We start from the raw sequence: 12,998 nt of genomic DNA, 5'->3' as shown, positions 1-12,998 counted from the left end.
TTCCCTCCATCTTGGGCTTACAGGTTCACCTAATAAGAGTAGGTGTATCATCATAAGGCTATTAGCATTCATAAATTGAAATATTATCAATAACAGGGCGGGGTGAAATACTTATCCCTGTGTGTGTATTTTTATATATTTTAATATTATGTTTCTTCATTTTAGCCAGAAAAGGGCAGGACTACATGTTCTCTCATTTTGTTTTGCTTTAGGTTGATATCTTTCAAAATATTAAAACTTGTGTATATACAACTACCTTCTTGTACAGTGTTTTTTATATTCTTTATATTTTATTATAGTATTTCTATTTTTCTAGACTGTTAACTAAGAGAGATCCCTGAACAAGTAGTGCATGTGTCTTGACTGCGGTTCATGCACAATTGGCAATTTAAAAAACATTGCACCTTGAACCTTGATGCTATGGTCATAACAAAGTTATGCTGTGAAGCCAAAAAAGCAAAAATCAAAGATATTTTCTCACATTGTTTTGGCCTTGTGAAATACTTTATTACAGATTTGATAAAGATGTTACACAAAAATCATAACAGCTGTATAGTGTCTTTATTCCTCTTCAATGATACAAAGCTTGTAGTACATGATTGGAAAATTCGTTAGGTCAACAGCTTGAATGATCTTCAAGCAGTGTGTATACATACGTACTCATTCATTCGTAGGGCACCATAGGCAATCGTCAAATAAATACTCATACAAAACAAACATCCTCTACCTTACACTAGAAATATATATCCACATACATATGTATATAACAAAGCTGGATTCTCATTCCATCCGTTCCAAAGTACAAAATTACGACAAGGCTCGAGCTGCCAAAACAGCGGCAGCTGACAATGAGCATCAGTGTCTTATAAATATAGCCTACTGACCAGTCTATCACACACTGTCATTCTGCTGTTAATGTACGGTACCTGTAGGTGGTGTTCTGGCCCTAGTGTGTGTGTGTGTGTGTGTGTGTGTGTGTGTGTGTGTCCGCCAGAAAATGCGCGAGCCCTTGCTGTCATCCTGAGTGGTCACAGACAGGCTCTCTTCAGCTTTTCTGGAAGAAAATGTAGTCCTGCCCTTTTCTGGCTAAAATGAAGAAACATAATATTAAAATATATAAAAATACACACACACACAGGGATAAGTATTTCACCCCGCCCTGTTATTGATAATATTTCAATTTATGAATGCTAATAGCCTTATGATGATACACCTACTCTTATTAGGTGAACCTGTAAGCCCAAGATGGAGGGAATAACACCAACTCTCAGTCGGACAATCTGTGGGGTGGGTATGAGACAAGAGGTAAATACTTTTGTTAGGATGAAAGAATTACATGTGAATAATACAGGCATAATAAACGTCATTAATAAACCTGTGTAAAGTCTGATGGTCAATGTTATAACAGTAATATTTGCAATATTTCAAAAGTTGCATTCTTGTGTTAGTTGTAATCTAAGCCTGTGTTATGGAATATATGATTTATGAAGTCTCCGTTGGCCTAATAGCCGTGTGAACAGAGGTGTTCTGCCGAGAAGTGCATTCCCATTCACGGAGCGCGCGTAAACCGTTTCAGGTGTGGATTATTGCATTTGTCCAAAAAAAATAATATTGAGCTGACAATGGTGTTTTCACATCTCTTCATGTAAATTAATAATACGTGTACAATTATGATAATCCGGTAATTGTAGAGTTTAGAGTATTCCTATTCCTAACTATTTTTATATTATTGGACATATATTCAAAAGTAAGGGCCGTGACTAATACTTTTGTAGTCAACACGAAAGACGGTTGGATACATTTTCTATTAACAATCTCAACTCATTATAGCCCAGATGAAATGATATAAAAATGAACCTGAAACTATGAAATTTGGACTTGTTGAGATTTGCATCCGTTAATTCAATTAGGTAAACAAATTATGATGTAGTTATATCCAGTGTTTGGAATAACGCCGTTTAAAGTAACGGCGTTAGGTAACGACGTTATTTTTTCAGTAACGGGGTAATCTAATTAATTACTTTTCCCGTCGTTATAACGCCGTTAACGTTACTGGACGTTAAATGCGGTGCGTTACTATACATTGATTGAATAAACTGTGAGATCCGAACGCACCCCTGGCTCACAGCTAGTGAGAGGAGGTGGGTTAATAACGAGGTATGCGATTGGCTGAGGCATAGTAATGTTTCATGGTAGCCAATCAGAGCCAGTGTTTGACACACATGCCAGCACACGCGCCACACACACACAAACAGACATGCACACAACCGCTGAACAGAGGGTCGAAGAAGCAGCAGAGATGGCGGAACAATCTGATGAGAAGTTAGCGTTTACCAGGTGGCAATATAAGCACTACTTTAACTTCGTTGGAGTTTAAGGCAAGAACGTACATGTTATATGTACATTATGTGCGGGAGCCAAGTCTTTGTCGACATCCATTGTGAGCAATTCAAATTTGATGAATTATCTCACAACGACTCACGCGTCGACAAAACTAGTGGCCAAAAACACCGATACCTCACCATCCACTAGCAAAGATGAGTGTTTTAGAAAGAGTGTTTGGATGGGTAGATGAATATCTAGGAGCTCAAAGTTCAATCTTTAAAAGAACTCCATCTTGTTAAACTGTTTACTTTTTTTATGAAGATAAAGAAATAGAGTAGCCTATGTCTTTCAGACTATTTATCTCAGGTTGTTAAGAGTTTTATTTATTTAATTTGCTACAGTTATTGCGAACACACTTTATATTATTTAACTGTTTACTTTTGAAGAAAATACTTGAAGTACAGAATGTCTACCAGACCAGTTGTCTGAGATTGGGAGTTTGTTTATTTAATTAAGATTTCATTATTTAATCAAGAATAAGACTACAGAGCTAAACACACTTTTTTGTTGTTTAAAAGTTTACTTTTGTTGTGAAAAAAACACTTGGAAGTACGGGTTCTTTACTTGACCAGTTGTCTCAGATTGAGAGTTTGATTTAATTTGCTAGAGTTAAATGCACTTTATATGGTCTAACTTTTTACTTTTCTTACAAAGATAAGATGGATAGAAGTGCAGGATAAACATCTGGCTGTCTGTCGAAAATAAATCTAAAAAGTTACGCACAAACACCTGTCTGTTCTACTCATTTCAACTGAATGACTGAAAACTGCTAAAAAAAATCCAAATTCTATGATATATTGCAACTTTTTTTTAACAGTAACGAAAATAGTTACTTTCCCTGGTAACGAGTTACTTTTATTATAGAGTAATTCAGTAACTAACTCAGTTACTTTTTGGAACAAGTAGTGAGAAACTATAACTAATTACTTTTTTAAAGTAACGTTCCCAACACTGGTTATATCATATCATTCCATCACAGACTCTCCTTAAAGTACGACCAGCAGGGGGTGCACTTCTCGGCATAACACCGGCTATAAACATATCCTAGTTTAACGTTTGCTGGCTACGATTTCGCCAGCAGACACAAATACAGTACAATAATATTCTATTGACAAAATACAACCAATAATAATGTTGAATCCTACCTGTGAAAGGTAATCCCCCGACTCCTGTTCGCAAAGTCTGTCTCAGCCTCAGTAATGGCCGCTCCCTCAGTAATGGCCGCGGCCAGAAAGTCATGGCCGGTTGTGGCCGCGGCCTCGGCGCGCAAGCCCTTGCTGCACTAACCTCTGAATCTGTGACGGCAGAGTATGCAGCCAAGCTCTCTGTGACCCGTTCCGTTCAACCCGTTCACGGGCATCAGAATCGGATATATCGTTTGACTCCACCTGGGCAGCTAACTGTACAGCAAATGTGCACACCGCCCCCTACCGTAGCCTACATGATGGGTAGCACGGTCAGCAGGCGTGACGTCACTCTCCTGCGCCGCTCAGATTGCTTTTTCATTATCGAATTGTGGGCAGTATTTTGCATGGCAAAACTAACAACTAAACATGGACTAAGAACAAAAAACGTGACCTAAAACATGAAACTAAAAACAAGAGTCCATGGGTGTGACAGCGCTGCGTTACCAATCAGATTTCGCCTTGGCAGACCGACGTCACTGATGTACCGACTGACGTAATGACAAGCCGTTTCCAGCGAATCAACAATCAGAGAGGGATTAGACTTTCTGCTGTGGTCCAATCATGAGTTTAAGCATTTGGAAATTATAGAACGAGAGTGAAAAAAATCAACACAGAAAGAAAAAATTATCTAGCGTGAGATTTCTTTGTTAAGTGTGAGAGCGTGACACTAAGCCTGAAAGAGTGAGTGTCACGGCAGATGAGTGAGAGTTGGCAACCCTGTCTTATGTAATATTCAAATTTTCTGAGACACTGAATTTGGGGTTTTATCTGTAAGCCATAATCATCAAAAAAGGAAAAATGAGTGACAAAAAAAAAATATCAACATTTTTCACGATATTCCAATTTTTTTTTTTAACCGTACCTGTACATGACAGACGGAGAAAAGATAAGCAGGTAAGAGAGACAAGGTAGAAGGAGGGTCAGCACCTAAAGCCTCGTTCCACTATGCAGTCCGGTACGGGTCGGTTCGGAACAGTACGGTACGGGTCTGGTCGCTTTGGGGTTAGCTTGCGTTCCCACTGTACAAAGGGGACCCTTAGGGGTGGGCGGTGCCGAAGCGTAAAAAACAAATAACATCCATAATTTCGAACCACCTCCAAGCTTCTTCAGCTTAATGCGACACTGGCTCGCGGTCCGGTTGAAATCACTCTACCATTTTTGTGGCAATCAGCTGGAAAACTTTTTCGTTTCGCACAGCGCCATCGAGCTCCCGCTGCACAGCCTCCTCGCCAACAACAGAGAGCAGAGCCTGGAACCGGTCCTGTGTGCTAGGTACCCCAAGCAGAAGGGTTACAAAAATGGTAACGGGTACCATGGGACCGGTACGCTTTCGTGGTAGTAGTTCAAACACTGAAATAAGCGAACCGTTCTGAACCGACCCGTACCGGACTGCATAGTGGAAACACGCCATTATTTCAGTGTTTCCACGACCACGAAAGTGTACCGGTCCCATGGTACCCTATCTGCGGTCTGCAGTCAGGGGTACTTGTTTGTACTGGCATGAAAAAAATCATCCAAGCTTGCTTTTCAAATGTTTGGGGAGTGGCAGCTTCTCTGTTTCACTGTGAAAATATTGCAACATCATGCATAGTTAAACAGGTGTGTGAGATAATAGAAGAAGAATTATAATGAGACAATTTAGAGGGAAGTCGTAAGTAAAATACTAAATGTTCACTGATGGTTACAATATGTTCGTTGGTTGTACCTTGCTTTTATTTGTATTTTCTTATATTTAAACTTTTTTGTTGCGTCCACTGTATCAATAGGTTGCAAAATACATACAACTAATTACATAAAAAAATACATTTCCCCCCAAAACAGTCTTTCACCTTTTATTAATGTTAACAGTATCAAAACAAGGAGCAATATAATCATGTATAAAAGCAACTGCTTTCTGTTCACATTGAATAGTTTAAGCACAAAGTTAAACACACCTGAGCCAAAAAATGTTTTGCATTATAGTTATCTTTTTAATTTAGGGTCAATTACAGAAACTAATGACAAACGACTGTAAGAGACCTGATTAAAAATGTTAAAGGGATACAAGGTAGTTTAGCGGCAGTATAGCGATCTCTATTGGTCAAACTGAAATTCTACACTGTCGTAAAAATGCCCACCTGTACACACCCACTAACTAACCATCGTGGCGAATGCTGCCGTTGTGTTATTTAGTCAGTGCAGTTAGGTCATCTGATTCACAAGTGTAGACTGCCCACGTAAGATACTATAATCAGAGATTTTCTGAAGAGAGAACTCAAGATAATATGCTATAATCCTGTTGCTGGAGGAAGTGGCCGCGGACAGCTCGTCTGGGTTTCTCTGCTCAGGCTGCTGTCCCCGCGACCCGATCCCCGGACAAGCGGCAGATAATGGATGTATGGATGGACTGTTGCTGATCTTGAATGGGATTCTTCCCTCATCATGGTGTATTCGTGGAGTGATTCCTTTGTATTAGCAGACACTTACAAAAGTTACATCTTAGACAGATGCGCGCAGGCACTACCAACACACGCCGCAATAAACGCAGACTAGCTCTACACTATTCCGATTACAATCACAAATTAATCAATTTTCATTTGTACATAACAATTCTTGTTCGGATCAAAACGCTATTCTTATTCTAATCAGGTCAGTCCGTGTATTTCTGAAGCTAGGCTACGTCTCGAACTCAGGAGGAATTAGAGCACCGTCATCACCTGTCTCTTTGCGATCTAAAACGCAGGTCACTATGGTAGATGAACAAGATCACGCTTGGAGAAATTTCACAAAGATGGGAAGTGCCAACATCGAACGTTTCATATTCAGTCTGTGAAAGGCAGAATATGAAACGCTTGGTGTTGGCTCTTCAACGCAAGCGAACACATAGCTACAACTACAGCTAGCATACAGTACCTAGCTAAGTGCCGTAAACACAAACGACTCTTCTCGCGCATCACGACACTTCAGAAGCGGGTCGCTCCTGCCGAAGTTACATATGGGATTTTCAGCATACAGACCCCTGTTGGGAGCGAGACAGGCTTCATTCGCTTACTATTGACTTGTTTAACCTTTGTTAAACTCCTGAAGGCTATAATTTTAGGTGAAAATGCTACCTAGTGCCTCTTTAAGTCCAAAGTATTCACACCTCTGTATTCAGTAACAGAGCCTTTCTTTGCCATCACAGTCTACAGTTCTCTGATTACCTTGTGAAGAATGTGAACACGAAATGCATCTTAAACATTTGAATAATTTGTTGCAAAAGTTATATATTTTGTTCTTTTTGACTTTATGCCAAAATAACTATTCACCTACTGTGACTCCTCCAGAGCTTTTTGTCTGAGATATTTCTCTAAGCAGTAGACAGAAATGGGATCACTGTCTACATCAAACTTATTGGCAAAGAGGTGGTCCTGTTCAAGCAGCCATTGCAGGTCTCCAGCACCATATACACATATTGCCCGGACATGGTTGCCTTGACACTCTGGGTATACTGCCTCCAATGAATCCTGTGATCCCTCATGCCACTGCCACTTCACCAGCCGTGCAATGGCATTGATATCTGACACGTCATATTTACGGTTTGGCCGCTTTGAGCCAGGAACACCAGGGATTCGTTGAATGGTAGCCCAGAAGTTCTCATCAGGACTGTAGGTGTCTTTGAACCACTCAATCAGTGTGTGTATTCGGCTGTCTTTCATGACACTGTGGACATATCCTCGGCTAACCACGATGTAGGCATTACCGGACATAATGGGCAGGTTAAAGGGAGCCGGATCCTTTTGCTTTCCTGTATTCTAAGAACATCAAACAGTACATGAGTATGATGGTTATGGTCAGAGCAGTCTGAACATGGAGTTTTATCATGACTGTTCTTGCTACTTCATCAACATAAATGTGTTTATTCTCAAAAAAAATTACCTGGATTTGTCCATCAACAATCTGATGAACATATGACACTCTCCACTTCTTTCCTGGAGGCATGTTTTCTGACTCCAAACTGTTACCGCCCTTCAGTGAGCGCAGACTCCTTATTATCTCCAAGTTGGTTTTCAGAGGGAAGTCCTGGCCACAAAGGTTGATGAAATATTTCCATTCTGTGCTGATATTGTAGAGATCTGCCATACAGTTAAGGTCAGCTTGGACACGTGGCCAGGCAGCATAGACCACACTGACAGCCTGGCTGACCATGAAGACATTGGGGAAACAGGATGTAATGGCACTGATGGCAGAGTACACCGAGACCTCTGCTTTTCTGTCCACATGGACACAATAAATATTTTGAGGTGCATAGATCGCTCGCAGTAGTCGTTCAAAGTTCTGCACCTGAAAGATTGGAAAAAAAGAAAGAGAATGCAATGATTGCATTTTTCATGTGCACATTTTAAAATATAATTTATTTACTTTAGTGCAAATCCACTGAAACAGTAAAGTATCGCTCTGTAAACAATTCACTGCCAATTGAAAAAGTAGTCACAACAGAAGCTGCAGATTTTTAATCCTTCCTGTGAAACAAGTTACAAAATCTGTGAGAAATCTTGTATTTCCCACAGCAAAATATTTCATTAGATCCTTGTGACTCTAAGGACCTGCTTTGAAACTTGAAATGTATTGCATTCTGTCTTTTAAACTCCTCACGTCGCACCACGTCCACGTCCATCCCGCGTCACTTGCTTTCACATCAAACTCGGCTCGGCAAAAAGACTAGGGTCCGACGCTGGTCGAAAGGCGAGTCGAGTTGACCCGCCAGCCCGGGTCATCAGTGTGAAAGGAACAGCGGACACGCTAAAATCGCGAATTAAACGCGGGTTATTCCTCAGTGTGAAAGGGGCTTCTGTTGCTTGGTTGGTTCACAGTTGAAGGTTGGGGCACAGCTGTCCCATCAGATGATGCTGTGCTTTTTACTAGTTTTGCTTTGAAATATTCAAAAATGGGTTTGTGCCTTTTCATCTTGGTTGTATATTCCACGCCACGAACAATCTCTGCAGTCTACCACAATCACTACTCCTGCCGCGCGATTTTCAGCGCTGCGCTGCATAGGCCCACATTTTGCAACATTGACGTGTGAGGTGAAAAATACTGGTTAGGGAAAACGCTTGATTAAATTATTACCGCATGGGTTGTGTTTAAGTTTGATCTTCGACAGGTTTTGAGAAAACTTGCAGGCTCTCGGATACACACAGAGCGGGGAGGGTGGAGGGGTGGGGGGGGTTCATTCATTCATGGGAGGGAGCCAATCAGAGACGCCTCATTATCGCGTCACCGATATGCATGAGAAGGACCGGAAAACCCTGTCGTTTCTCACCAAGCCTTTCTTCCTGCCCACCAAAACAGCCTGAAATAAAACAACCATGTTTTTTTAAACAGAACCGACGCCTAATGCATTCAATAACAATGGTGAACACAGCAGTATTAATGAAATGACTATGGAAGTTGGCCTTTAAGTTTGTTTGCAACTGAATTCAGAATTTAGAATCTGCATACCTTGTGATGCACTACTATAGAATAAGCCAGAGGAAAGTCCTCCTCTTCCTTGCTTAATGGCACTGTTAAGTACTTCTTCAACTTGAAACTCCTGTAAAAAATGTTGCATATAAATGCTTTTATAGTTCAAAGTTATTGAATTAAAAAAACATATGGTCTGAAGCAACACACCTGCAGTCTTGGGTTGCATTATTGTAATACTCATCAGGGATCTGAATACTCTTACGGAAGTCCTTAGTGATGGTGAGTATTTTGGCCTGCTCCAGTGCCTCCTGCTCGCCCTGCAGGATTGCTGAGCAGTTGCACACTTTCTCTGGGCTAGCATCTTCATCCGTATACTCCAACCAGCTGTACTTGTGGATGAAAACAGGGTCCCAGTCCGTGTTCAGCTGACAGACAAGGAAAATCGTCCACAGTGATCCCAGCGCAACACTGAACTTCAACAACCATCGCAGCCAACGTTTCGGCAACTGCATTGTATAATATTGTATTGTGCAATATTGTGAATTCTGTACTCCAGTACTCCAGCTGCAGTTACTGTAATTCTTTATGTTGCTCTAAAAGTGACTGGTTTAACTGATTTTTCATCTTTCAATGAAAAATCGTATCAAGGCACGTGCTGACATTTTGACTTGTTTTATACATGTCAGACGGAGGCTTTGTCCTGGGGCACTAGTGGAAGGGTTTTCCCATAATTCCACTCATCATGGAGCCAGGCTAGTTATTCCAGAAGTTGTTTTTCCTAAAAACAAGATAAGAGAAACATTTTAAAAATACACACTGCCTTCATGCTGTTATTTAGATCCTGTTGACGTGTATTAAATGCTCAGATCTTTTTCAATATTAATCAACTAGAAGAGTTTTTGAGTTTTTGAACATCAAAGAATAATTTCATCTAGTGAAATAATAAAGAAAAATGTTAACATTTGTTTGCCTAACTTTTGGCAGCAGCAGACGCTTCTTGCAACTTTAAGTTGGTGACTTTTTCCTGTCTTCTGTCTGTTTAAGTTTGAAAAAGACAGATTTGGCTCTTTCTGGAGGTTTTCTATGGGTTTTAGTTAATTACTAGCCAGTTTAAAACATTCAGTGGGTTCTGTTTCCTTTTGGGATGTTTGAAATGTGTCTTGGACTGGATAACACACTTTGCACTAAACTTGATCAACCTCTGATTTTATTGCCCACTGATTTATTCAGTATTGGCTTAACGACCAACGGCAGCAAAGAAGCTCCACAGCATGATAGGACGTCCACCATATTTTACACAAGGGATGATGCAAATGTTGCCTTTGCATGCTTGCCTCTTAAAAGCTGTTATCCTTGGCCTCATCCACGGGCCCTACTTGCGTTGGAGCACATTATTCTTCAAAATGAAACTACCACTTCAGGTCAGCATGAAGCTCTTTAGATAACCTTTGTGGGGCTTTTTTGATGCCCCAGGAGGCAAAAACTATTTACAAACAAAACAAACAGCAATCAATATTTCCCAAATATAAAACAAACCTTTGCACCTGGCTTTACAGACTTTAAGTGGTAAGTTTGTTCCTAATGCCACAGTGCAGAAGCAACTGAACACTTGTTTCAGATGGGAAAACGAAACAAAAATGTATTTCACCATAAAATCTAAATCATTAAAGTACGAAAATAAACTTAGGTATAAAATATACTGGGGTGTAAAGCACTTTATTAAGATGCAGATGCACTTTTTGCCCTGAAAAAGAAAGAATTGTACAATCTAAAGCAATCTGAATGAAAATCTGTCTTTCTGACACTGCCAGCAGCTGCTTCGAGAATTTCAAATAAAGAGGTGTTACAACTGAAACTTCACTGACCGCTGTAGGGTTGACAAAGTTGATATATTCCTGGGTGGGGATGGCTACTGATTTCCTGAATCAATTCAATTCCAACTCAGAAGGTTGTGATTCAATTTGATTTCTGATTCAATTCAAATAATTCACTTTGAGTACAAATTGGGCTTGGCGGCTAAAGAGATTTTCACAAAAGTGGAAGCAAAAGTAAAATTTAAAGAAAAAATGTTTGGAGTTGTCGAGCTTCCCACGGTCGGCATAGTTTCTAGCCTATAAATCCAGACGCCCCTAGCGACCGCAAATTTAATTTTGCTGTACGGGTCTGGCTTGCTGGAAATGCTTCGGCACGTTTGCCTTCAGGAGTGATGGTGTCCATCAATAACCGATTTTCATCTTACAGTTAGGCTACTCACGTAAAACCAGTTAAACGACTTAGTAACTTGCAACACCGCAGACACACCTTTTCAGGTGAAGTGGGTGTGTTCTTTTTGACTTTATGCCAAAATAACTATTCACCTACTGTGACTCCTCCAGAGCTTTAGAGAGATATTTCTCTAAGCAGTAGACAGAAATGGGATCACTGTCTACATCAAACTTATTGGCAAAGAGGTGGTCCTGTTCAAGCAGCCATTGCAGGTCTCCAGCACCATATACTGTACACATATTGCCCGGACATGGTTGCCTTGACACTCTGGGTATACTATATATATATGAAAAGTGCTTTAAGTGAACATAGGCTACTTCACCTTTCCGAAGTTTTCGTGGTTAATAAAACTGAAATTTGATTATTTTCTCAGTTTCTTTCATTCTTGGATTATTTTGAAAAAAGAGCCCCCATTTTAATCTCTACCTGTTTCTCTTAGTTTTAGAGGTGTGAACATGTGACCTGTGATTTATTTACATTGTAAAAGGGTAATCTCTCTTTATGGAGGATGCCACTGCGGATTAATTGTTTGGTGTCTGAACCAGAAGAAAAAAAGAAAACAGTCACTTGAGAATGCGCCAACATAAGAAAATTTTGTTTTATTACGTCTTTCAAAATCTATTTAAATCTGTGGAAACACATTGCGGCATAAATCAGTAGATAACTGCAGAAATTTAACAGCAGAAGATGCAAATGGTTCTTACCTGTGGTAGAGCTGAAATCTTCTGTCTATCTAATTCCATAGACGGTGCAGATTAGGTACAGCAGGCTGTGATGTTTATTTCACTAATTCGCTTCCTGTTAGTGATTTTCAAATTAATATTTTTCTTTTAACCAATAAAACATCTGTTGAAAGATTTCATTGAAGGATATATAAGTATATGTAAACATATTTGCATATGCGTATGTTTAAAATGCGTTGCCTTTTAATGTGCAGTTTTAAAGTTGTTTTTTACTCTTTTATGTTTAAATTCCCTGTGAACAAGGAAGTATCTTGTTTTGAAAGGACCTCAGCTCATCATAAAATGTAGCAATTGATGATGTGTAAAAAGTTTTTTTTTTTTAACTTTTTTTTAATTGCAATTAAAGAACAATGACAGAGACATGGTATGACAATAAGGCAAAACAAGGATATAACAATGTAAAGGACCATTTAGATTAGGTTAGGCTACATTAAACAACTAAAAGAAAAACAAACAATAAACAAAACTAGTGGAATACATTAAAGAACATTCAAAAGTCTTTCATTTTTCTTATTATTTACAAACTTAAGAGACTTGAGAAGAGCGGACATTTCTAACATAAAAACATTAAAGAAAGGCTGAAACTCGTTTTGCATTGCAAGTGGATGAAGCTACCAACAGCAATAAAGACAGCTTGCTTATTGCATACGTCCGCTTTGTGAACAGCGAGTCACAGTGCGAGGATTTGCTGTTTTGCAAATACATAAACAAAAAAAAAAAAAAAAAAAGAGAGCCACGGCTGATGAGCTATTTAAGATCATGGATAGTTACTTCGAAGAACACAGTCTTAAATGGGGAAAACTGTGTGGGCTTTTGCTCTGATGGCGCACAGACCATGGCGAGGAAAAGAAACGGGCTCCAGGCACTTATCAAGAGGGTTGCTCCAGATGCGCACTGACGCACTGTATCCTTCAGTTCACAGGGAAGCGCTGGCATCAAGACAGATCAGCCCCGAACTAAACGAGGTTTTAACAGAGGTTGTAGGCATTGTAAA

General features: G+C 39.8%; 1 protein-coding gene across 2 annotated transcripts; it reads right to left on the bottom strand.

Moving 5' to 3' along the window:
• Positions 1 to 5,282: 5,282 nt before the first annotated feature.
• On the bottom strand, positions 5,283 to 12,232 carry LOC142369235 (beta-1,3-galactosyl-O-glycosyl-glycoprotein beta-1,6-N-acetylglucosaminyltransferase-like). Of its 2 annotated transcripts, XM_075451547.1 has the most exons (5): positions 11,966 to 12,232; positions 9,204 to 9,774; positions 9,033 to 9,123; positions 7,470 to 7,874; positions 5,283 to 7,345 (listed from the first exon to the last, which is right to left on the bottom strand). In XM_075451547.1, exons 2-5 carry the CDS (start codon positions 9,506 to 9,508, stop codon positions 6,860 to 6,862), a joined length of 1,287 nt encoding a protein of 428 aa, XP_075307662.1. In that variant the 5' UTR covers positions 9,509 to 9,774; positions 11,966 to 12,232; the 3' UTR covers positions 5,283 to 6,859. The 2 variants fall into 2 exon arrangements, with proteins under 2 accessions (XP_075307662.1, XP_075307663.1); XM_075451548.1 differs by lacking the exons at positions 9,033 to 9,123; positions 9,204 to 9,774 and having other exon boundaries at positions 11,966 to 12,019.
• Positions 12,233 to 12,998: the final 766 nt, after the last annotated feature.

This window comes from Odontesthes bonariensis, chromosome 19 (genome assembly GCF_027942865.1).
Source record: "Odontesthes bonariensis isolate fOdoBon6 chromosome 19, fOdoBon6.hap1, whole genome shotgun sequence".
Taxonomy (NCBI): Eukaryota; Metazoa; Chordata; class Actinopteri; order Atheriniformes; family Atherinopsidae; genus Odontesthes; species Odontesthes bonariensis.
Note: the sequence above shows the minus strand (reverse complement) of the source record. Positions and strands in the feature narration are given on the sequence as shown.